Here is an 18,108-nt window from a genome sequence, read left to right as displayed (position 1 = left end):
GTATCCATTCAGCAAGCCTGTGTCTTTTGGTTGGAGCATTTAATCCATTCATGTTCCTATGACCATTTTCTTAATTGTTTTGGGTTTGCTTTTGTAGGTCCTTTTCTTCTCTTGTGTTTCCCACTTAGAGAAGTTCCTTTAGTATTTGTTGTAGAGCTGGTTTGGTGGTGCTGAATTCTCTTAGCTTTTGCTTGTCTGTAAAGCTTTTGATTTATCCATCGAATCTGAATGAGATCCTTGCCAGGTAGAGTAATCTGGTTTGTACGTTCTTCCCTTTCCTCTCTTTAAGTATATCATGCCACTCCCTTCTGGCTTGTAGAGTTTCTGCTGAGAAATCAGCTGTTAACCTTATGGGAGTTCCCTTGTATGTTGTCATTTTTCCGTTACTGCTTTCAATAATTTTTCTTTGTCTTTAATTTTTGCCAATTTGATTACTATTTGTCTCGGCGTGTTTCTCCTTGGGTTTATCCTTTATGGGACTCTCTGTTCTTCCTGGACTTGGGTGGCTATTTCCTTCCCAATGCTAGGGAAGTTTTCGACTATAATCTCTTCAAATATTTTCTAGGGTCCTTTCTCTCTCTCTTCTCCTTCTGGGACCCCTATCATGCGAATGTTGTTACATTTAATGTTGTCCCAGAGGTCTCTTAGGCTGTCTTCATTTCTTTTCATTCTTTTTTCTTTATTCTGTTCTGCAGCAGTGAATTCCACCACTCTGTCTTCCAGGTCACTTATCCGTTCTTCTGCCTCAGTTATTCTGCTATTGATTCCTTCTAGTGTATTTTTCACTTCAGTTATTGTATTGTTCATCTCTGTTTGTTTGTTCTTTAATTCTTCTAGGTGTTTGTTAAACATTTCTTGCATCTTATTGATCTTTGCCTCCATTGTTTTTCCCAGGTCTTGGATCATCTTCACTATCATTATTCTCAGTTCTTTTTCTGGAAGATTGCCTATCTCCATTTCATTTAGTTGTTTTTCTGCGGTTTTATCTTGTTCCTTCATCTGGTACATAACCCTCTGCCTTTTCATCTTGTCTATCTTTCTGTGAATGTCACATGCGTACATTTTTTAAAATCTTAATCACTTTATTCAGAGCAATTCTTGGCACATAAGTATTGTTGAAGGGATGCATGTATGACTACAGGATAGCAGATTCATGGCTGTGAATAAATCAAGTGATTAAGATCTAAGAGTCTGAGCCTGGGTTTGAATTGCTGATCTGCACGTAATAGAGGTGAGACTTGGAAAAAGTAAACAATATTTCTGTGTCTGAAGTTATATATACAATGAAATGAGGATAAAAATGTTACTTGCCTCAAGTTTATTATAAGGATTAAATAAAATAAATAACTGTGACACATGTACATTTTCTATGGGAATGTAAAATGGTGCAGCCACTTTGCAAAAGAGTTTGGCAGTTCTGTAAATGTTAAACCTAGAGGTACCATATATATAACCCACAATTCCACTGTTAGCTATATGTCCAAGAAAAAAGAAAACATATATTCACACAAAAACTTGTACATGAATGTTCACAGCAGCATTATTCAAAATAGCCAAAAAACGAAAACAACACAACTATCAATCAAACTGATGAATGGTTTAAACAAAATGTGGTACATGCAAGGAAACATTATTCAGCCATAAAAAGAAACAAGTACTGATACATGCTATAACATGAATCTTGAAAATATTATTAAAGTTAAAGGGTCACACTGTATGATTCCTTTTATATGAAAGGTTGACAAAAGGCAAATTCACAGAGACAGAAAGCTGATTAGTAGTCACCTATGGCTGGAGGGTGGGAATGAGGTGAGGTGAAAGGGAGGATTTCTAATTGGTCTGGGGTTTCTTTCTGAGGTGATGAAAATGTTCTAAAATAATTATGCTGATTGTTACACAACTCTGTGAATATACTATAAACCACTCAAATGTACACTTTAAATTGGTAAATTATTTGATATATGAATTATATCCCAACAGACCTGTTTTTTAAAAAGTTAAGAAAATGAAAATATACTAAGTAGTGAATGCTGGGCTTTTAAAAATTGATTTCATGTTTTACTTGTAATCTGATAAATATCATCCCAAACAAAGAAGTACCACAGGAATTCTGCATGGAGAGAGCACACAGACTTTTGCTTCACCTTTGTTACCGGCCACTCTGCAGCAAGACCGACTTTTTTGCAAAGGGTACTGGTTCTCCTTCAAGGATATGATGCGGATGCCATGGCAAAACTGAGTCAGATGTAGTAATCCTGTGGCTTTTTGGCCATTGTAGGCAGGTTTGGGGCCACACATGCTGCCGGGGACACTTCAGGCTCATTCAAGGCAATGATAGTAATAACTGAAATAATGGCTTTAAGAGGTTGACAAAGCATCGTCCTATCTGATTACCGCAACAAGGGCTGTGACGTCTTTTTCACAGACGTGGAAACAGTTCTGTCTAATTCAAAGGCTTGCTCAAGGCTAGAGACTGTCAACACAAACCTGATGCCAGGCCTTCTGAATACAAGTCCAGGGCTCATTTTCCGTCACCTAGCCCCCAAAGTCTCCTTTGAGTCATACCCTAGGTGCGTGTAACTGGTGGAAATTCAACTCTATGTGTTCAACAAAATAATGAGAGCACTCAATCCCAATGCAGATATTGGGAGCTCAGATGACACCACACATTTTCACATGGTGACCACAGGCCCTGGAGTGGGCCTGGGATAGAGGTCACAGGTCTGCCATCCGAGCATCTGCCGTACCTAGTGAGAGCTCCATGTTTAAAGAGTTTTCTCTCCTTTACACAGAAAGTTATATTTTGCCATGTGTTCTTTTTCTCATATCAGTTACATTATTACATGCATCATACATTTTTTTTGCCAGATTGAATACACTACACTTTGAATTTGGTACCTTATGGGTCACTTAAGGAATTCTTGAGAGTCATCTGGACTCTGTAGTTTCTAGATGATTTCATGATTTCTGACATTAGATTCTAACCTGGCAGTAAAATGCAACACCATGGACTGGAGCCTCCAGGGGCCACTTTCTCATTTGATGGCCCAGAGCTATTTTGGTTTTCATGATCTAGGCTTTTCTAGACAAAAACCAAGGTGGCCTAGATCGTGGTGAATGCTGACCCGAGCCCTTGCAGACAGAAGGAGAAAAACACCAGAAACAGTATGTTTTACCCTCTCCTACCTCCTCTACTTGCAGGGTTTCTTTTTCAACTTTTTCAAGTAACTCTTTTCTCAACAAGAACTCTTTGTCCAGATCGACGGACATTTCCATGGCTCGGTGTAGCTTGCTCTGAAATATAACACAGCAAGTCTTGAGCAAAGATGATTGCTTAGAACTACAGGAAGGATAGACAAACAGTTCTTTATTAAGCAGGAGAATAGAAGGACCAACCAGGAACTCGGGCCTGCCCTTCTCATGGCTGCCCAGATTTTCAGAATCCTAGTGTCTAAATGGGAGGAGAGGACCTCGTGAGGCTTGTCCTCACCTGCAAAGTAGCCAGATACACCTGCACCCAAATCCCACCCCACCACTTACTAAGAGAACCTCTCTTAACTAGGGCTAGTTGCCTTGTAGGGTTGTAGAAAGGCTTAAGGGAGACAAACCTGGTAAAGTGTTGAGCACAGTGCCTGACACATGGAGAACCCACAGCAGACGGCCGCCATCACTACCTCACTTGGATGAAGAGGTGGATGCTACTGTGATCCCACTGTACAGGTGACGGAGCCGACTTTTAGGGAGGTGAAACAACTTCCCCAGGGTCACAGAGACAAGGGGGAGCCAGGTTTGATCCCAGGCAGCGTGATTTCACAGCCCATGGACTCCACCACTGTCTCCAAAGCCTATGAGGACTGGGCCTGCTGGTGCTGGAGAGCTTCTGCAGGGGCTGCTCCACAGCTTCCTGTTGCATCTTTTGCTGCCGCCCCTCACCAGCTCCTCCCTGGCCCCTGCTTCTTAGGTTTGCCCCCTTTGGACCTCCATCTACTAATGGTGAAGAGTCAACCTGGAGGAGTTGGGATGTGCTCTGCTTGGCTGAGGAGAAGGGGGCCGAGGGACAGAAGCCAGTGACTCCAGCAGGCTGGCCAACAAACCCTGAGAACCCACCCAGGCACTGGTCGGCAAAACAACCTAGGCCCGATCACCAAGAGGCCGGCTCACAGCCCTGACGGAGGTACAAGAAGAAATGCCAAACTGCAACTGTGCCAAGCACCAAGAGTGCATGGGCACTGGTCCCGAAGGTTTCCCTGGGGGAAGGGATGCTGGAAAAAGAGGTGAAGTCAAGTATGTCTAGGTAAGAGGGGTGGGAAGAACGTTTCAAGCTAAGGAAAGAGCCTTGGGACAGGAGGGTCCAAAAGGAGCCGGGGAAAGGAGGGTACTGGGGCAATGCCCAAAGGTATCAAATCTTAGACCTGGCAGAAAAGCCTGGAGCCACCTGCCTGGGGGAACTTAGAGCACCTGGGGCCACCTCCCTCCCCATTCCTCTCCTCTCCAATCTCTTCTTTAAGGCTCATTTCCTGTTCCACATCTTGCGTGAAGTTGCTCTTCTGAGGAAAGCAAAAGTGGATAAGAGGCCAGGCTGAGGGGGTCAGCTGTGGGGAAGGGAAGGCAGGACAGATCTTCACTGCACACCAGCCAGTCAGGTGGGAGAAAAGGAGAGCAGAGGGAAAACAGTCATTCACCCAACAACTTAGAGAGACAGTTAGAGACACAGGGCAGCAAAGAACGGAAGCTCGAGGCAGCCCCTGGCTCTGCTGGGGTGGGGCCTTCAAGGAGGTGTAATGAGAGTAATTTGGGATCCTGAGCCGGATGATGGTCATTGAGGCAGCTACTTCTGAAAAGGCATGTTAGCTTTCTGTTGCTGTGTAACAAATTATCACAAATTTTGTGGCTTAAGGTAACATACATTTATTATCTCACAGTTTCTATAGATCAGAAGTCCAAGCACAGTGTGGCTGGATTCTCTGCCCAGGGAGCGACCCACCGTGTGGGCCAGGGCTGGGTCTTATCTGGACCTGGGATCCTTGCCAAGCCCACAGGTTGTTGGTGGGAAGCATTTCCTTGAAGTTGTAAGACCGAGCTCTCCATTTTCTTTCTGGCTGTCAGCAGGAGGTGGCCCTCGGCTCCTGGAGGTCGCCCTCAGACCCCTTCCATGTGGTCCCTCTATCTTCGAGCCGGCAATGGAGAACTTCTCATCCAGAGAATTCCCTTCATGCTTCAAATCTCTGCCTTCCTCATCCAGAGAAAACTCTCTACTTTCAAAGGGCTCATGTGATTAGGTCAGACACACTGGGATAATATCCTCATCTCAAGGTCAAGGGTGCCCTCTAATCTAACCTAATCATAGAGCAGAATGGAACCTAATAACAGAATCCGTCGTATCCAGAGCCCTGGGCATTGTGCAGGGTGAATATACCAGGCGGTGGGGAGTCTTGGGGGACATCTTGGAATTCTATTTAACACAAGGCACCACTAGCTTATACACAGATCACTAGTTTACAGTCAGTTAAGAGCGACACCTCAAAGCTGTAGTCACGTGCTTATATTCTATCAGCCTCCATCAGGCAGGGCTTGAAGCCATAGCAGAGAAAAAGGGTTGACTGAGACCCACTTATAAAACTCATAGAAGAGAAGAGACCATGTCTGTCTCCTTCACAGCTGTACCCTCAGCACTTAGCCCTGTGCCTGGCATGCTGTAGGTACTCAGTACATTTGGTAATAGAGGAAAATTATTCTATATATTTTTAATGAGGTCTCATACTTGGGTGTTTGACATTTATATGAAAGTGATCCCTCCTGCCACCCTTCCATCCCCTAAACATACACCTGAATTTTTAGCAGTTTTTGACAATACATGCTGAGCACCTGCTTTGGCCAGGCCCTGTCCTCAGGGCTGGGGACACATCACAGACCAGCCAGAGGTCTGGCCTGGTGGTAAGTCACAAAAACCTGCTTCTGAGAGGCGACGCATCAGCCCATAGTCCCCAGTAGAGTCCCCATTCAAACCCAGGTGAGGCCGGACTCTACAACCCACAGTTGTTGGGCCCCGTTTCCCCCAGGAGGCCTGAGAACTGAGACACGGAAAAGTGAGCCTGCTTCTCTCTCAGCCCCTCGCTGTGTCACCTTAGAACTCCAGCAGGCATCTCCTCCCTGCTCCACCATCTGCTTGCTATTATTCTAAACAGGCCTACAGGCACCCTGGCCCCTGAGATTCTGACCAGAATGGCTCCCATTCTGCCCACCGTGGCCTGTGTTGCCGCTGTTTGGGTGTCACAATCAATAGGCACTGTGCATTTAGATGTCCTAAGCAGCGCGAGCCCTGGACCTAGCTGTTGCATTTTATAAACCAGTAGCTCCACTCCAAAGCCCTGGCTTTCCCCCACAAGACCAGACTGGCCGTGCCACTCAGTTGATTTTTCAGGATAAGATCAAGGTCCAATGTGATGTAACCACGTACCTCGAGGCACTCCAGCTGGACACATGAATTTCAGAATGTGAGCACGGCCTTGTGTACACACGTTATGCCAGAGGAAGGCAGTTGGGTGAGGTGGGACACGCACTGGACTAGGAGTCCAAGCTCTGTCACAAACATGTTGCTTGAATCCGGCAATTACTCTGCCTCTTTCGGCCTTAGGTTTTTCATTTGTAAAAGGAAAATGCTGGACAAACATAAACCTAGTCTAAACACATTCAAATTCACATTTTTAAATGACACTGTGTGGGCCAAATGAAGCTTACCTGTGAGCTACCTAAGCCCGTGGCCGCTCTTGCCTAGACACTAGGCCAGGGGTCAGCAACCTTGCTCTGTAAAAGGCCAGATAGTAAATATTTTAGGCTTTGCAGGCCAAGGGGCAAAATTGAGCATATTGTGTAATTACCTACACTAACAAGAGAGAAAACAAATTTCCACAAATGTTTTATTGATAAAATTCAAAATAAAATAATCAAGTATAATATTTTGGAATGCAGGTCTATTATTGAGAAGAATGAAATTTCTCGGGGAGAAATCAATTTTGCTTAATTGGGTTTCAAAGGGAGTGTCCTCTATCAAATCAGTTGCAAATGTTCTTCTGTAAAAACCATCCTTAGCTCCCAGACCAGTGGGCAGGATACACGGGCCCACAGTTAGCTGACTATTGCATCAGACAGTTGCCAGCAGGGTGACCAGGCAGCTGGTCTGCCGAGGACAGGCCATGCTCATACCCACGGTTTCTGCTTAATTATCAATAGTGCCTCTTTCTCTACAAAAAGGGTTCTGTGTGGATTAGGAATTATTTAGTAGTTTTCTGATTTATAGCTAAGATGATTTCCTTTGCAGGGTTTTAAGCAAGGAAGTGCTTTTACACACTAAATTAAACAGGGCCCTAAATGTGGCTGGTTATCAAAACTCACTGTGCATAAAAATCATCTGGGAGTTAAGGAAAAAAAAAAAGATGCATGGCCCTCACCCCCTAATTCAATTGGTCAGGGTTGGACTACAGAGTCTGTCTAATCTTTAAAAAAACAAAAGGCTCCTTGGATGGTTCTAATGTGCAGCCAGGATTGTGGGGACATCCAGAGTATTTTAGAAGACATGGCTTCGTCGGGAGAAATCAGAGAGCAACAGGGGAGTGAAGGACGCCTAGGCTCTCAGTGAAACCACAGTGGTGCCCTAGTACCTCTCTGTGGCTGGAAAGGTAGGCACAGGAAGCCCCGAGGACCAGCGCGGACCTTACTTTGTACGCGTTAAGGATCTGCAGGGTGTTTCTGGATACAAGCTTCAGCTGGATCAGTTCTTGATTCCTTGCTTCAATTGTCTCTAAAAACTGAGCATTCTTGATCTTCAGCTGCTGAAAGTCAACATCGCGGAGGGCCTCTCCCACCTCTTCCTTCTACAGCTCAGAGAGAGGAAACGATGTGAGGTTGTGACTTCTGAATGTATGGCTCGCACCTTGCAACTCCTAGTGAGCTTTTGGAAGTCAGTCATCATTCAGTCATTCAACAAAGTTGGATTGGGGATCTGCTTGGTGCCAGGCATGGTGTTAGGCCCAGGGATAGAGATCTGAGTAAATATGATACGCCCATACTCAATGACAGTTCACAGACGGGTCATAGCGTGGTGTAGTGGGACACACAGGGGCAGAGGGCAAACAGAAGCCCCTCAGCCAGCCCAGAAGAGAATGGAAGGCTGGGTCAGGGGAGACTTTCCCTAGGAAGTGGTGCCTAAACAGGGCTGTGTAGGAAGAAAGGCCATTTAAAAGTTGTTTTTAACCTGGAAAACCCAGGATAAGCAGCCCATAAATGTCCTTCCTTTGATCCCATGACATTTCTGCATGGGGGGTGTATCAGGGCACTGGGTTCACTCCCCAGCCCTGGTCCCACCTTACCTGCCCCACCGGGTCTGTGCCATCTTACATTTGTGGTACACAAGAGCCAAACTCAGGTCTGTTCCCAATCCCCACATGCTACTCATGCTGTACTACCTCCTAGAAGGCATCTTCTTCCCTTTCCCCCAAAACAACAGAACAATTTCCTTAAGCCCCAACTGACCCACCCTCTAGCTCAAATGTTCCCAGCCCATCTTCCGCACCAGAGGGCAACCCCTCCCTCCACGCAGCCTCCTGAGCTGTGGCTCCTGGTCCCTGCCCCTCTTTCCTCTGTATGGCAATTATGCATCCATGCCTTTTCTCACCATCACCACTCCCTGCTAGCCTGTGAGCCTGCGAGGGCAGGACCACATCAGTATCATCTCTGTGTAGCAATGGCTTTTAGGTTAAAGGTCATCCATCTGCTTCCCCTCTCACACTTCAGGATGCCTGAGCTTGCATGAAGCCCAGAGAACTAGGAACTCAGTATCAGGAGGCAGCTCAGCTGGGGCCACGTTCTTTCTTACGCTGAACTCAACTCTCCTTGGCTGACACTTTCACCCCAACCCAGCTCCACCTGGGGGCCCTCCTAAGCAGTATGTTCTCTTCCCCTCAGCGGCCAGAGCACTCAGAGACAGCAGCCATGGCTCTTGTGGGCTCCTCCTCCTTGGCCCCATCAGTTGCAGGTCCTCTGAGGTGCTTTCTCTCCCCTTGCTCTCCGTTCCCTCTCCTATGTGGACTCTAGTTTACAGATTCTTTCAAGTGTGGCACTCTCCCTGAGACAGTGCTCCAGGTGGGCTACTCAGAACAGAGTGCAGTGAGACCACTCTTTTTTGGAGGGTACTGTGGAGTGCAGCCTAGGCTGCAGCACCGCCCCCAGCTGAGTGGACTTTATCAACTTCTCCATGACTAAGCCACCCAGCACCTGTGCAGATATTTGAGGGGATCAAAGTGGAGGACCTTACGTTTGTCCTTAGTTACCTCGTATGTTAAAGTTGTCCCAGCCTGTTGAGGCTTTGGGATCCCAAGTCAATCAAGCAGTAACTCCCAGACATCTTAATTTTCCTGCCCAACTCTGTGTCACTGACAGTGGCCACCTCTGACGCACATGCCATCAGCACCCATATAATGAGTTAGTAACAAAAATATTGAGCTAAAAGAGGATGGACCTATGTAACCACATTCTAGAGGCCCTGTGCCATGTCTGCCTTACCGCCTTTAATCAGGAGCCTTTAAGGTCAGCTGTTCAAAGACTTACCAAGGCATACTACTAACTGTGCCACCCAGGCCACATTCCCCAAAAGGGTCAATAAGTATGTCATGAGGGTCTTTTAAATTCAAGCCAACTCCATCTATAGATTTGCCAGCACAGACGATGTATTAGTTTCCTGTTGCTGCTGTAACAAATGACCACAAATTCAAGGGTTTAAAACAACATAAATGTATTATCTTATAGTGCATGAGGTCAGAAGTCTGAAATGGTCCTTTGGACTAAAATCAAGGTGTTGGCAGGGCTGCATTTCTTCTGGAGGCTCAAGAGGAGAATCTGTTTCCTTGCCCTTTCCAGCTTCTGCAGGTAGCCTGCATCCTTTGTTCATAATCCCTTCCTCTGTCTTAAAAGTGCATCACTCTGATCTCCGCTTCCATTACCAAATCTTCTCTGACTCTCATTCTCCTGCCTCCCTCTCATCAGGACCCTTGTGATTACATTGGACCCACTCAGATAATCTACAATAAACTCCCCATCTCAAGATCCTTGACTTAATCACACCTGCACCATCTTTATGCCATGTAAGGTAACATACTCACAGACTCCAGGAATTAGGACGTGGACATCTTTGGGAAGATGTTGTTCTACCCACCACAGTAACCTTAAAAAAAAAAGAAAGACAAAGCCACATACCTGCCTCAGTTGTAAAAGCATCTTTTTCCTCTGGACTTTGAGAGAGACATTTTTCAAACATAATTTATCCTTCATATTATCCTGAAAAATAAAAGCAAATTTTAATCCATTGCTCTTCTTCTTCCCTGTTGGTTTGAAAAGTTGGCAGGTCTGGGGCTGCAAAACTAAACCTTGAGCCCTAACATTCAGTCACCTATTTTTAAGTCTTTTATGGCTACTCAAGCTGGTGTTACTATGGTATTTTACTCATGACCAAGAAGCAGAGGAAACTGCGTCTGCTCCATACAAATTTTCTATTGATTTTAAATTCAAGATAACTTGGGTATATCTTTAGGTATAGGGGCCTTTACTGACAAAATGATTTACGATTCTTTGGTCTATTATTCTCTTGGTAATTTACATAATTTTTATTACATATAACATGTTACAGTTAGTGACTTTACCTATCTCCAGGATCCAAAGTTTGATATGCTACAAAACCTTTGGAAAAGGAGGAGCATTTTATGTCTCATTCTTACAATAATGGAACTCAAAGAAATTAAGATTTACTTGTCACATGCCACGTAGTCACCTGACTAGATAGACTCACACCTTTCTCGAGATAACATCAGATCTTGAAACAAACAGCAAAATACAGTAAGTCCCCTACATATGAACGAGTTCCATTCCGAGAGCGTGGTCATAAGTCCAATCTGTTTGTACGTCCAACAAAGTTAGCCTAGGTACCCAACCAACACAATCAGCTGTATATAGTACTGTACTGTAGGTTTATAATGCAGGTTCACATCTTTGAAAGTTCGCAACCTGAAGGTTCCTATGTAGGGGACTTACATACGGTCTGAGATACTATGAATATTCATCCTGCCTGACATTTTAGACTTGATAAACTTGCATTTTAAGACACACATGCTGTGAGGGATACAAAAAATCTGCATATGTGGGCAGCATTTACAGTGGACCAAATGGAGTGGGGCTGCCTCACGTGGGCCACTTCTGTGTCATCGTTCTATGAATCTATTTCCCCCTCTAAGCTCTAACCTCCTGCCCACTCACCCTCCGGCGGTTCACGTCCTCAATGTACTTCATCACTTTCTGAGTGGCCAAAATACTCCCTTTCTTCTTGGATATGGTCTTTAGAATATCTTTTTCAAACTCATGCACTTCTCTCTGAACTTCAGTCCACCGAATTTCAGCTTCCTCAACGATAGCCTGGGGGAGCCAGCACAAAGAGAGAACAGTTTACAAAATTTCTCAAGGATATAGCTGTCTAAAGAAACCTAGATGTATTGGGTGACCTATTTGTGTCCCAATGCATAACGTTTCTTCTTAGTCTTAGAAAGATATCCTTAAGATACAAATTGGACAATACGAATATTATTATTTAAAAGCATGCCTCTAAAAAGTTATAGTCTCGATATAAAGGGGAAGAACAAACAAAAACAGGGCCTTGGGACTTCCCTGCTGGTGCAGTGGTTAAGAATCCGCCTGCCAATGCAGGGGACACGGGTTTGAGCCCTGGCTCGGGAAGATCCCACATGCTGCGGAGCAACTAAGCCCATGTACCACAACTACTGAGCCTGGGCTCTAGAGCCCGCGAGCCACAAATACTGAGCCCTTGTGCCACAACTACTGAAGCTCGCACACCTAGAGCCCATGCTCTGCAACAGGAGAAGCCACCACGATGAGAAGCCCACACACCACAACGAAGAGTAGCTCCCGCTCGCCGCAACTAGACAAAGCCCGCGAGCAACAATGAAGACCCAACGCAGCCAAACATAAATAAATTAAAAAAAAAAAAAAAAGAGGTGATGAGGGTGGATTTAAAAAAAAAAAACCAAAAAAGCAGGGCCTTGGGTATCTCCAGAAATATGTATTTCCATATCTGAAACATTATTTATCCATTAAAAATTATAACATTAATATCATATCATATATATAAAAAATATCTGGAAGGCTATACGCCAAAACATTAATCACAATCATATCTGGAAAGATGGATTAGTGGAGAGGCAAAGAAGCACTCTATAATTTTAAAAAAGACGCTATAAATGAATCTATGTATTGATATGGAAAGATATTATTAAGTGAAAAGTATGGTTTATAAAATAATATGATACCTTTTTATAAAGAAATTCATACACACATAGAAAATAATATAAATTCTAGGAGAAAAATACAAGAGCCAAATACAAGTCTTAGGTGGTAAGGCTGTGGATGTTTTCAAATGTTCCTCTTTTAGCTTACCTGTATGTTTAAATTTTGCTACAACAGAGATTGTCTTTAAATAAGAAAACACAAACACACATACATTATTTTAAAGAACGAAATGAGTAGCTGCAGAGCAAATCATCTTTGTTCAGGCTTTTTCACTGGGCACCAAGAAGCAAAAGCATCTTCCTTCTCCGGCCGGCGTCTGGCCCCAGCCTCCTCCCTCCCCATCATCTTCACAGGCCAGAACATCCATCCACCTTAAATGCTACTTCCTGTGCATCGCTCTTCTGCTCAGTTATCCTCACTGGGGTCCTGATTTCTAGACATCAAAGAGAAGCCCCCCTGCTTGGCTTTCGAGGTCTCACAGCCCTACTCGACCTGATTTCCTACCATAGCCCCCAAAGCACCCTCTTCTCTAATCACACCAGCCTCCTCAAGGTCCTAACTTGCCATGTTCATTCCTACCTCCACTTCCTTGTTCATGTCATTCACCTCACCTAGGGTGCCCTTGTCTTCCTATTCCTTAAACAGATGCCACCATTCTTCAAGGCCATGACAAGTCCTATGTCAAGCCCCACCTCCTCAACACAGTCTTCTTTGACCACTCTAGCCCACATTGTGATGTTTAATCACACAGTCTAGCATGTCAGGACAAAGCTACCACATCCTGACCTCCTTTAACATGTTAGAATTCAACGATGGATGTTTGGGAAGAGAAAGAAGAAGAGAGGGGAAAGGGCAGGAGGGAGGGAGACAGGGAGAGAGGGAAAGAAGGATAGGTTTATGCAGTACAGATGATTCTATCAATGGAGACATGAGTCCACTGATCCATCTCTTTCAAGGAAATGAGTGTGATTCTGTGTGTGCCTCCATTTAGAAATGGAAAAATTTAGAAATAGAACAGAAATATCTATTTTTCATACAACATGGCTACCAAATGCAAGCCAACAACTTCATCCCATGGACAACCAAGTTAACAGCGATGTTTCTTCTCTGGAGGAAAACTGATTGCAGTCGTCTCCAACAAGACGTGAACCATGGTCATGGACGCTGCATATGGAGGGTGACAAGGGATTTTTCATCCAACTCACTGACTTAAACCTCCAGCCCATTTTATTGTTAAGAAATTATTATAAATTTTAAGGGTATTTATGGTAATTATGGTTATGGGTTTTTTTTAAAAAGAATCCATATCTTAGAGACATATATTGAAATATTTACAGATAAATGATATGTTTAAGATTCACTTCATAATAGCCCAGTGGCCTATTACGAGGGGGAAGTTGGTAGGGTTACGGAGGGAACAAGAGTGGCCATGCATTGATGACTGTTACGTGTGGGTGTTGAATACATAAGGGTTCGCTGTGCTAGCTTCTCTACAATTGTGTATTTCGAAATTTTTCATCTTGAAGAGTTTAAAATTTGATATCTCCTCAAGCAGCTGGTAAGTTCCTTAAAGGTAGGTCCTCAATTTATCTTATCCTACTTGTGTTTCTCTCAAAGCACCAACAGTTATATGAACATACTATAGGTACTTATTGCTGAGGCGGAAACGGGGAGCCCAGGGAGGACAGCCTATAGGAAGGTATACCTCGTGATGCTGCAGGTCCCTCTCGGCATTTGCCCTTATGTGCCTTATTTCACTCTTTGTGTCGTCCAGCTCTTTTTGCACAAGCTTGAATTTTTGGTCCACGCTGAGGCCTGTTAAACGTTCCAGACTTACGCGGGATTTGGATCTACGCCTGCCTCGTAACTGTAAGACAAGAAAAATAAAGCCATTGTCAAATAGGAATCGGCAATAAAGCAGCCTAAGGTGGGTATCGAAACGACCACTCAGGCCTGCTAGAAATCGCTCTGAATGATATCCAGAGAGAACCAATTCAATGTGAAAGGATTCTGGATATTAGGCCTGAGGTGATGTTCATTTCACAAGTCAACCTAAGGCACCGTGCCAAATACTTCAAAGGCCTATGCTTGACAATGAACTGAAAATAAATAAGGGAAAGTGTCTTGAGGGTGGAAAAACCATGAACCTGCAATAGACTAGCACTCAAGTCAGTGTCAGGGAAAGCCTGGAGCTCAGTGCTGCCCAAACTGAACACAGAAGAGAAAGTGCATCGGGGGCCACGGTGTTCAGCAAAAACCAAAAAGACAAGAATTTTGGATTTCCTAGGCATTAAAGCCAGAGGTCAAAAGCAGGTGGCCCAGGGAATGTGTGGACCTGAAGATGACATTGTTTGGCCCTCAAAAAAATAGACCTATACACAGTTTTAAATTAAAAAGAAATTAATTACCCACATTTGAAAATCAGAGGTTTCTACCAAAATAATCCAGATTTCCAGCTTCTCTTGAAAAATCAGCTGCTCTGGCAATACCAGGTTGTCTGGCTGGCCCTTTTAGATGAGGGAGGAACTCTCCAGTGCCCACACCAGGCCCATCTTCACTCCTGTATGTGGCTGGCCAGGCCTTGTACACGTTTGGGTCCCCAGAATGAAGGGAGTTATTTCAAATTAACTAAGATATTCTGTGAGAGTCAATCCACTGTGAGTTGAACCTGATTCCCTTCATACTCATTTGAAAGAGAAACCTTGAAGGGGAAGGAAGAATCAAAAGTAGAACAGTGAGAAAGTCATATGCCACTTGGCCAAGAGGGAACACCAAAAATGGATAACAAACACCACTTGCATCTACAGGGACAAACAGAATAAAAGAATTCTTAGATCTCTCTTGCGTACCTGTGCAATTTCTGCTCCTGATATTTTAATTTCTGATAATTGTGGAGGTCGCTGGTCCCTGGGTTCCAATTTATTGTAATATTTTTCAAACATCTCTGTCTCAGTTTTGAGAGCAGAGTTTCCGTAGCTGCAAGACAGAAGTTGCCTAAGTAAGTTCCACCAATAGGAGTTTAAACCCCAAATAACTAGTATTTAACACTTACTAGCTTTGTATGACCTTCTGCAAGATATTTAACCTCTTGGTGCCTCACCTTTCCTCATCTGTAAAATGGGAATAATAACAGCACCTATCATCGAGGGTTGTGATAAGAAATGCAAAGACTTTGGGTCAGTGTCTGGCACACAGTAAATGCAATTTAAGTATTCTATATATTTTAAAAATACATCTAATGAGCCACAAAATTCAGAGCACTGGGATAACAGGCATACCTTAGGGATATTCCAGGTTCAGTTCCAGACCACTTCAACAAAGCACATATTGCAATAAAGTGAGTCATATAAATTTTTTGGTTTTCCAGTGCATATAAAGTTATGTTTATATTATACTGTAGTCTACTAAGTCTGCAATAGCATTACGTCTAAAAATATATATATACCTTACTTTAAGAATACTTTATTGCTAAAAAAAATGCTAACCATCATCTGAGCCTTCAGTGAGTCATAATCGTTTTGCAATAGTAACATCAAAAATCACTGATCACAAAAAAAAAAATCACTGATCACAAATCACCATAGCAAATATAATAATAATGAAAAAGTTTGAAATATTGCAAGAATTACCAAAATGTGACAGAGACACGAAGTGAGCAAATGCTGTTGGAAAAAGTGGCATCAATAGACTTGCTCAATGCAGGGATGCCACAAACCTTCATTTTGTAAAAAACACAGTATCTGCAAAGTGCAGTAAAGCAAAATGCAATAAAGTGAGACATGCCTATATATTTTAAATTGCTACAAGTTTCTTCTTCAAGAATCTTCTAACCCATTTGTGAGTTTCCTTCTGAATTACTACTGAATTCTTGAAATTACACACATCCACAATCTTCAGAGGTTTTTCCTTTAGTTTATATTTCTCGCCTCTTTCATTTCCAGCACGCAATGAAGTATCCAGTAGAAGTCTATTAAAAATGGTGGAAAAGCTTTGAATAGATGGTTTTTAAACAACTAGAGATAATAAACCTATCTTATTCTGTATATGTCAAGATTATGACCCTTTTAATTTATGTAATATACATGTAATACACACATATGTATGTAAATGTATATATGAGAGAGAACAGCTCTGATATTTGCATACATTATTGAGCTGAATATCTGTTTATTGAGCTGAAATCCTGTTTGGCTGAATTTTAAGATTAGTGGGATTAGTGGGAAAGGATCAAAAGAAAAGCCCAATATATCAAAGCATCTTTCTTTTTCAGCATGTCATGTTCCCAATGTAGGCTGGGGAGTTACACCTGAGTCTTAATCTTAGCACTACCACTGACTAGTTGTGTGACTGTAGGAAAGTGACTTAACTTTTGTGTCTGTTTCCTCAACAACTTTCTAGGGTTATGGGCCATTCTATAAGGTAATATATGCAAAATACTTGGCACATAATAAGCACTCAAAAGATTGCAGCTATTTTAGCAATAATACCTCAATTCTGACCTAAACTATTTATAAATATATTGAAGTAACACCTATTCAGCTGCCAGGCCAGGATATTCTGTGTGAGACCAGTAAGTTGTACAATTAACCTCAACTACATCATGGAATCTTGACATCCAATTTACTTGCTATAGTAGATATTAAAACAGACTGCTAAAAATACAGAATATTGAGCTAGTCCTTCTTTGCTGTCCACCTCCATGCTTATATTCAGGTTCAGATATAAGTTGCTTCATACTAAAAACATCTCAATAGCCTCCTTTCTATCTGCTGCCACATTAATTTTAGCATAGAATCTTAGCATTGGAAAGGGGCTTAGAGGTCACCTGGTCCAAGCTGCAGCCGCACAGTAGAGGAGCGGCTAAGCACACAGTGTGGCACCAGAAAGACCCACCAGGCTGAAGCTCTGGCTTCACCAATTACCCTCTGGGCTTCGCACCACCTTCTTTTTTTGGCTCCATCAGTGGCTTGTTAGCGCCATGGCAGTGGAAACATGGGAATAAAGAGCAAAGGTAAGCGCCTTCCCCACTTTGGGGGTCTCAGTTTCCTCAATGTTCAATGCGGGCTTGGAGCATTCGGTGCTGGACCACGCGCCGGGCCCACACGCTGAGGAGGGACCGCCCCCAGAAGCCGGCAGGCTGGTACCTGAGCTCTTCCACCAGCCCACACAGCTGGATAACAGGCAGCTCGCTCTCATCCTGGGCTTGCGCCTCGCTGGCAGAAGTCTGAGAGTCCTCGTCCGTCATCACTGCCGAAGCTAACCTTGTCAAAGCCCCTTGTTAAGGCCGAGTGTGGCCGACGGCACCGTGGGGCTAGCGGCTACGCGTCACTCTGGCTGCGACCTAGCAGTGCGTTGCCACGGCGACCCGACGCGTGCGTGGAGGGGCGGGGCTTCGGAGGCCCCGCCCAGCGCTCCCGCCCAGCGCTCCCGCCCAGCGCCGCGCTGACCAGAGCGAGGTTACCGGCTTTGGCTAGACACGTAAGTGCATTCACCGTTCACTTTTTCAACAATAATTCTTAAAATGATGATAATAACAGCTACTGTTTGCTCAGCACTTACTATGCCCTTGGCACCGTGTTAAGCATGGTTTATGAAAATCCTTGCAGCAACCTTGTAATAGTATCTATTCTTCTCTTTTTCCAAACTGGGAAACTAAGACCCAGAAAGTTCATTTGATTTGTCGGAGTGTCTTGCTTCTTGCACCTCACGGTGAGGCCTCTACTCTGTTCGCCACCTGGCACTTCATACATACTCACTGCAGTT

General features: G+C 43.8%; 1 protein-coding gene across 3 annotated transcripts in view; it reads right to left on the bottom strand.

The window, feature by feature from the left end:
- Positions 1-17,694, bottom strand: part of CFAP263 (cilia and flagella associated protein 263) — a 30,625-nt gene extending 12,931 nt beyond the window's left edge. Inside the window, exons 1-7 of one of the 3 annotated variants that reach the window (XM_007468308.1) lie at positions 17,490-17,694; positions 15,195-15,321; positions 14,051-14,212; positions 11,302-11,457; positions 10,249-10,329; positions 7,716-7,871; positions 3,187-3,294 (exon numbers count right to left, since the gene is read on the bottom strand). In XM_007468308.1, coding sequence (XP_007468370.1) covers positions 3,187-3,294; positions 7,716-7,871; positions 10,249-10,329; positions 11,302-11,457; positions 14,051-14,212; positions 15,195-15,321; positions 17,490-17,590 — 891 coding nt within the window. In that variant the 5' untranslated portion in view covers positions 17,591-17,694. Of the gene's footprint in view, positions 1-3,186; positions 3,334-7,715; positions 7,872-10,248; positions 10,330-11,301; positions 11,458-14,050; positions 14,213-15,194; positions 15,322-17,489 lie in introns of all 3 variants that reach the window. The other 2 variants (XM_007468307.1, XM_007468309.1) reach the window with 2 other exon arrangements.
- Positions 17,695-18,108: the final 414 nt, after the last annotated feature.

Source organism: Lipotes vexillifer, unplaced genomic scaffold (genome assembly GCF_000442215.2).
Source record: "Lipotes vexillifer unplaced genomic scaffold, Lipotes_vexillifer_v1.1 scaffold1347, whole genome shotgun sequence".
Classification (NCBI taxonomy): Eukaryota; Metazoa; Chordata; class Mammalia; order Artiodactyla; family Lipotidae; genus Lipotes; species Lipotes vexillifer.
Note: the sequence above shows the minus strand (reverse complement) of the source record. Positions and strands in the feature narration are given on the sequence as shown.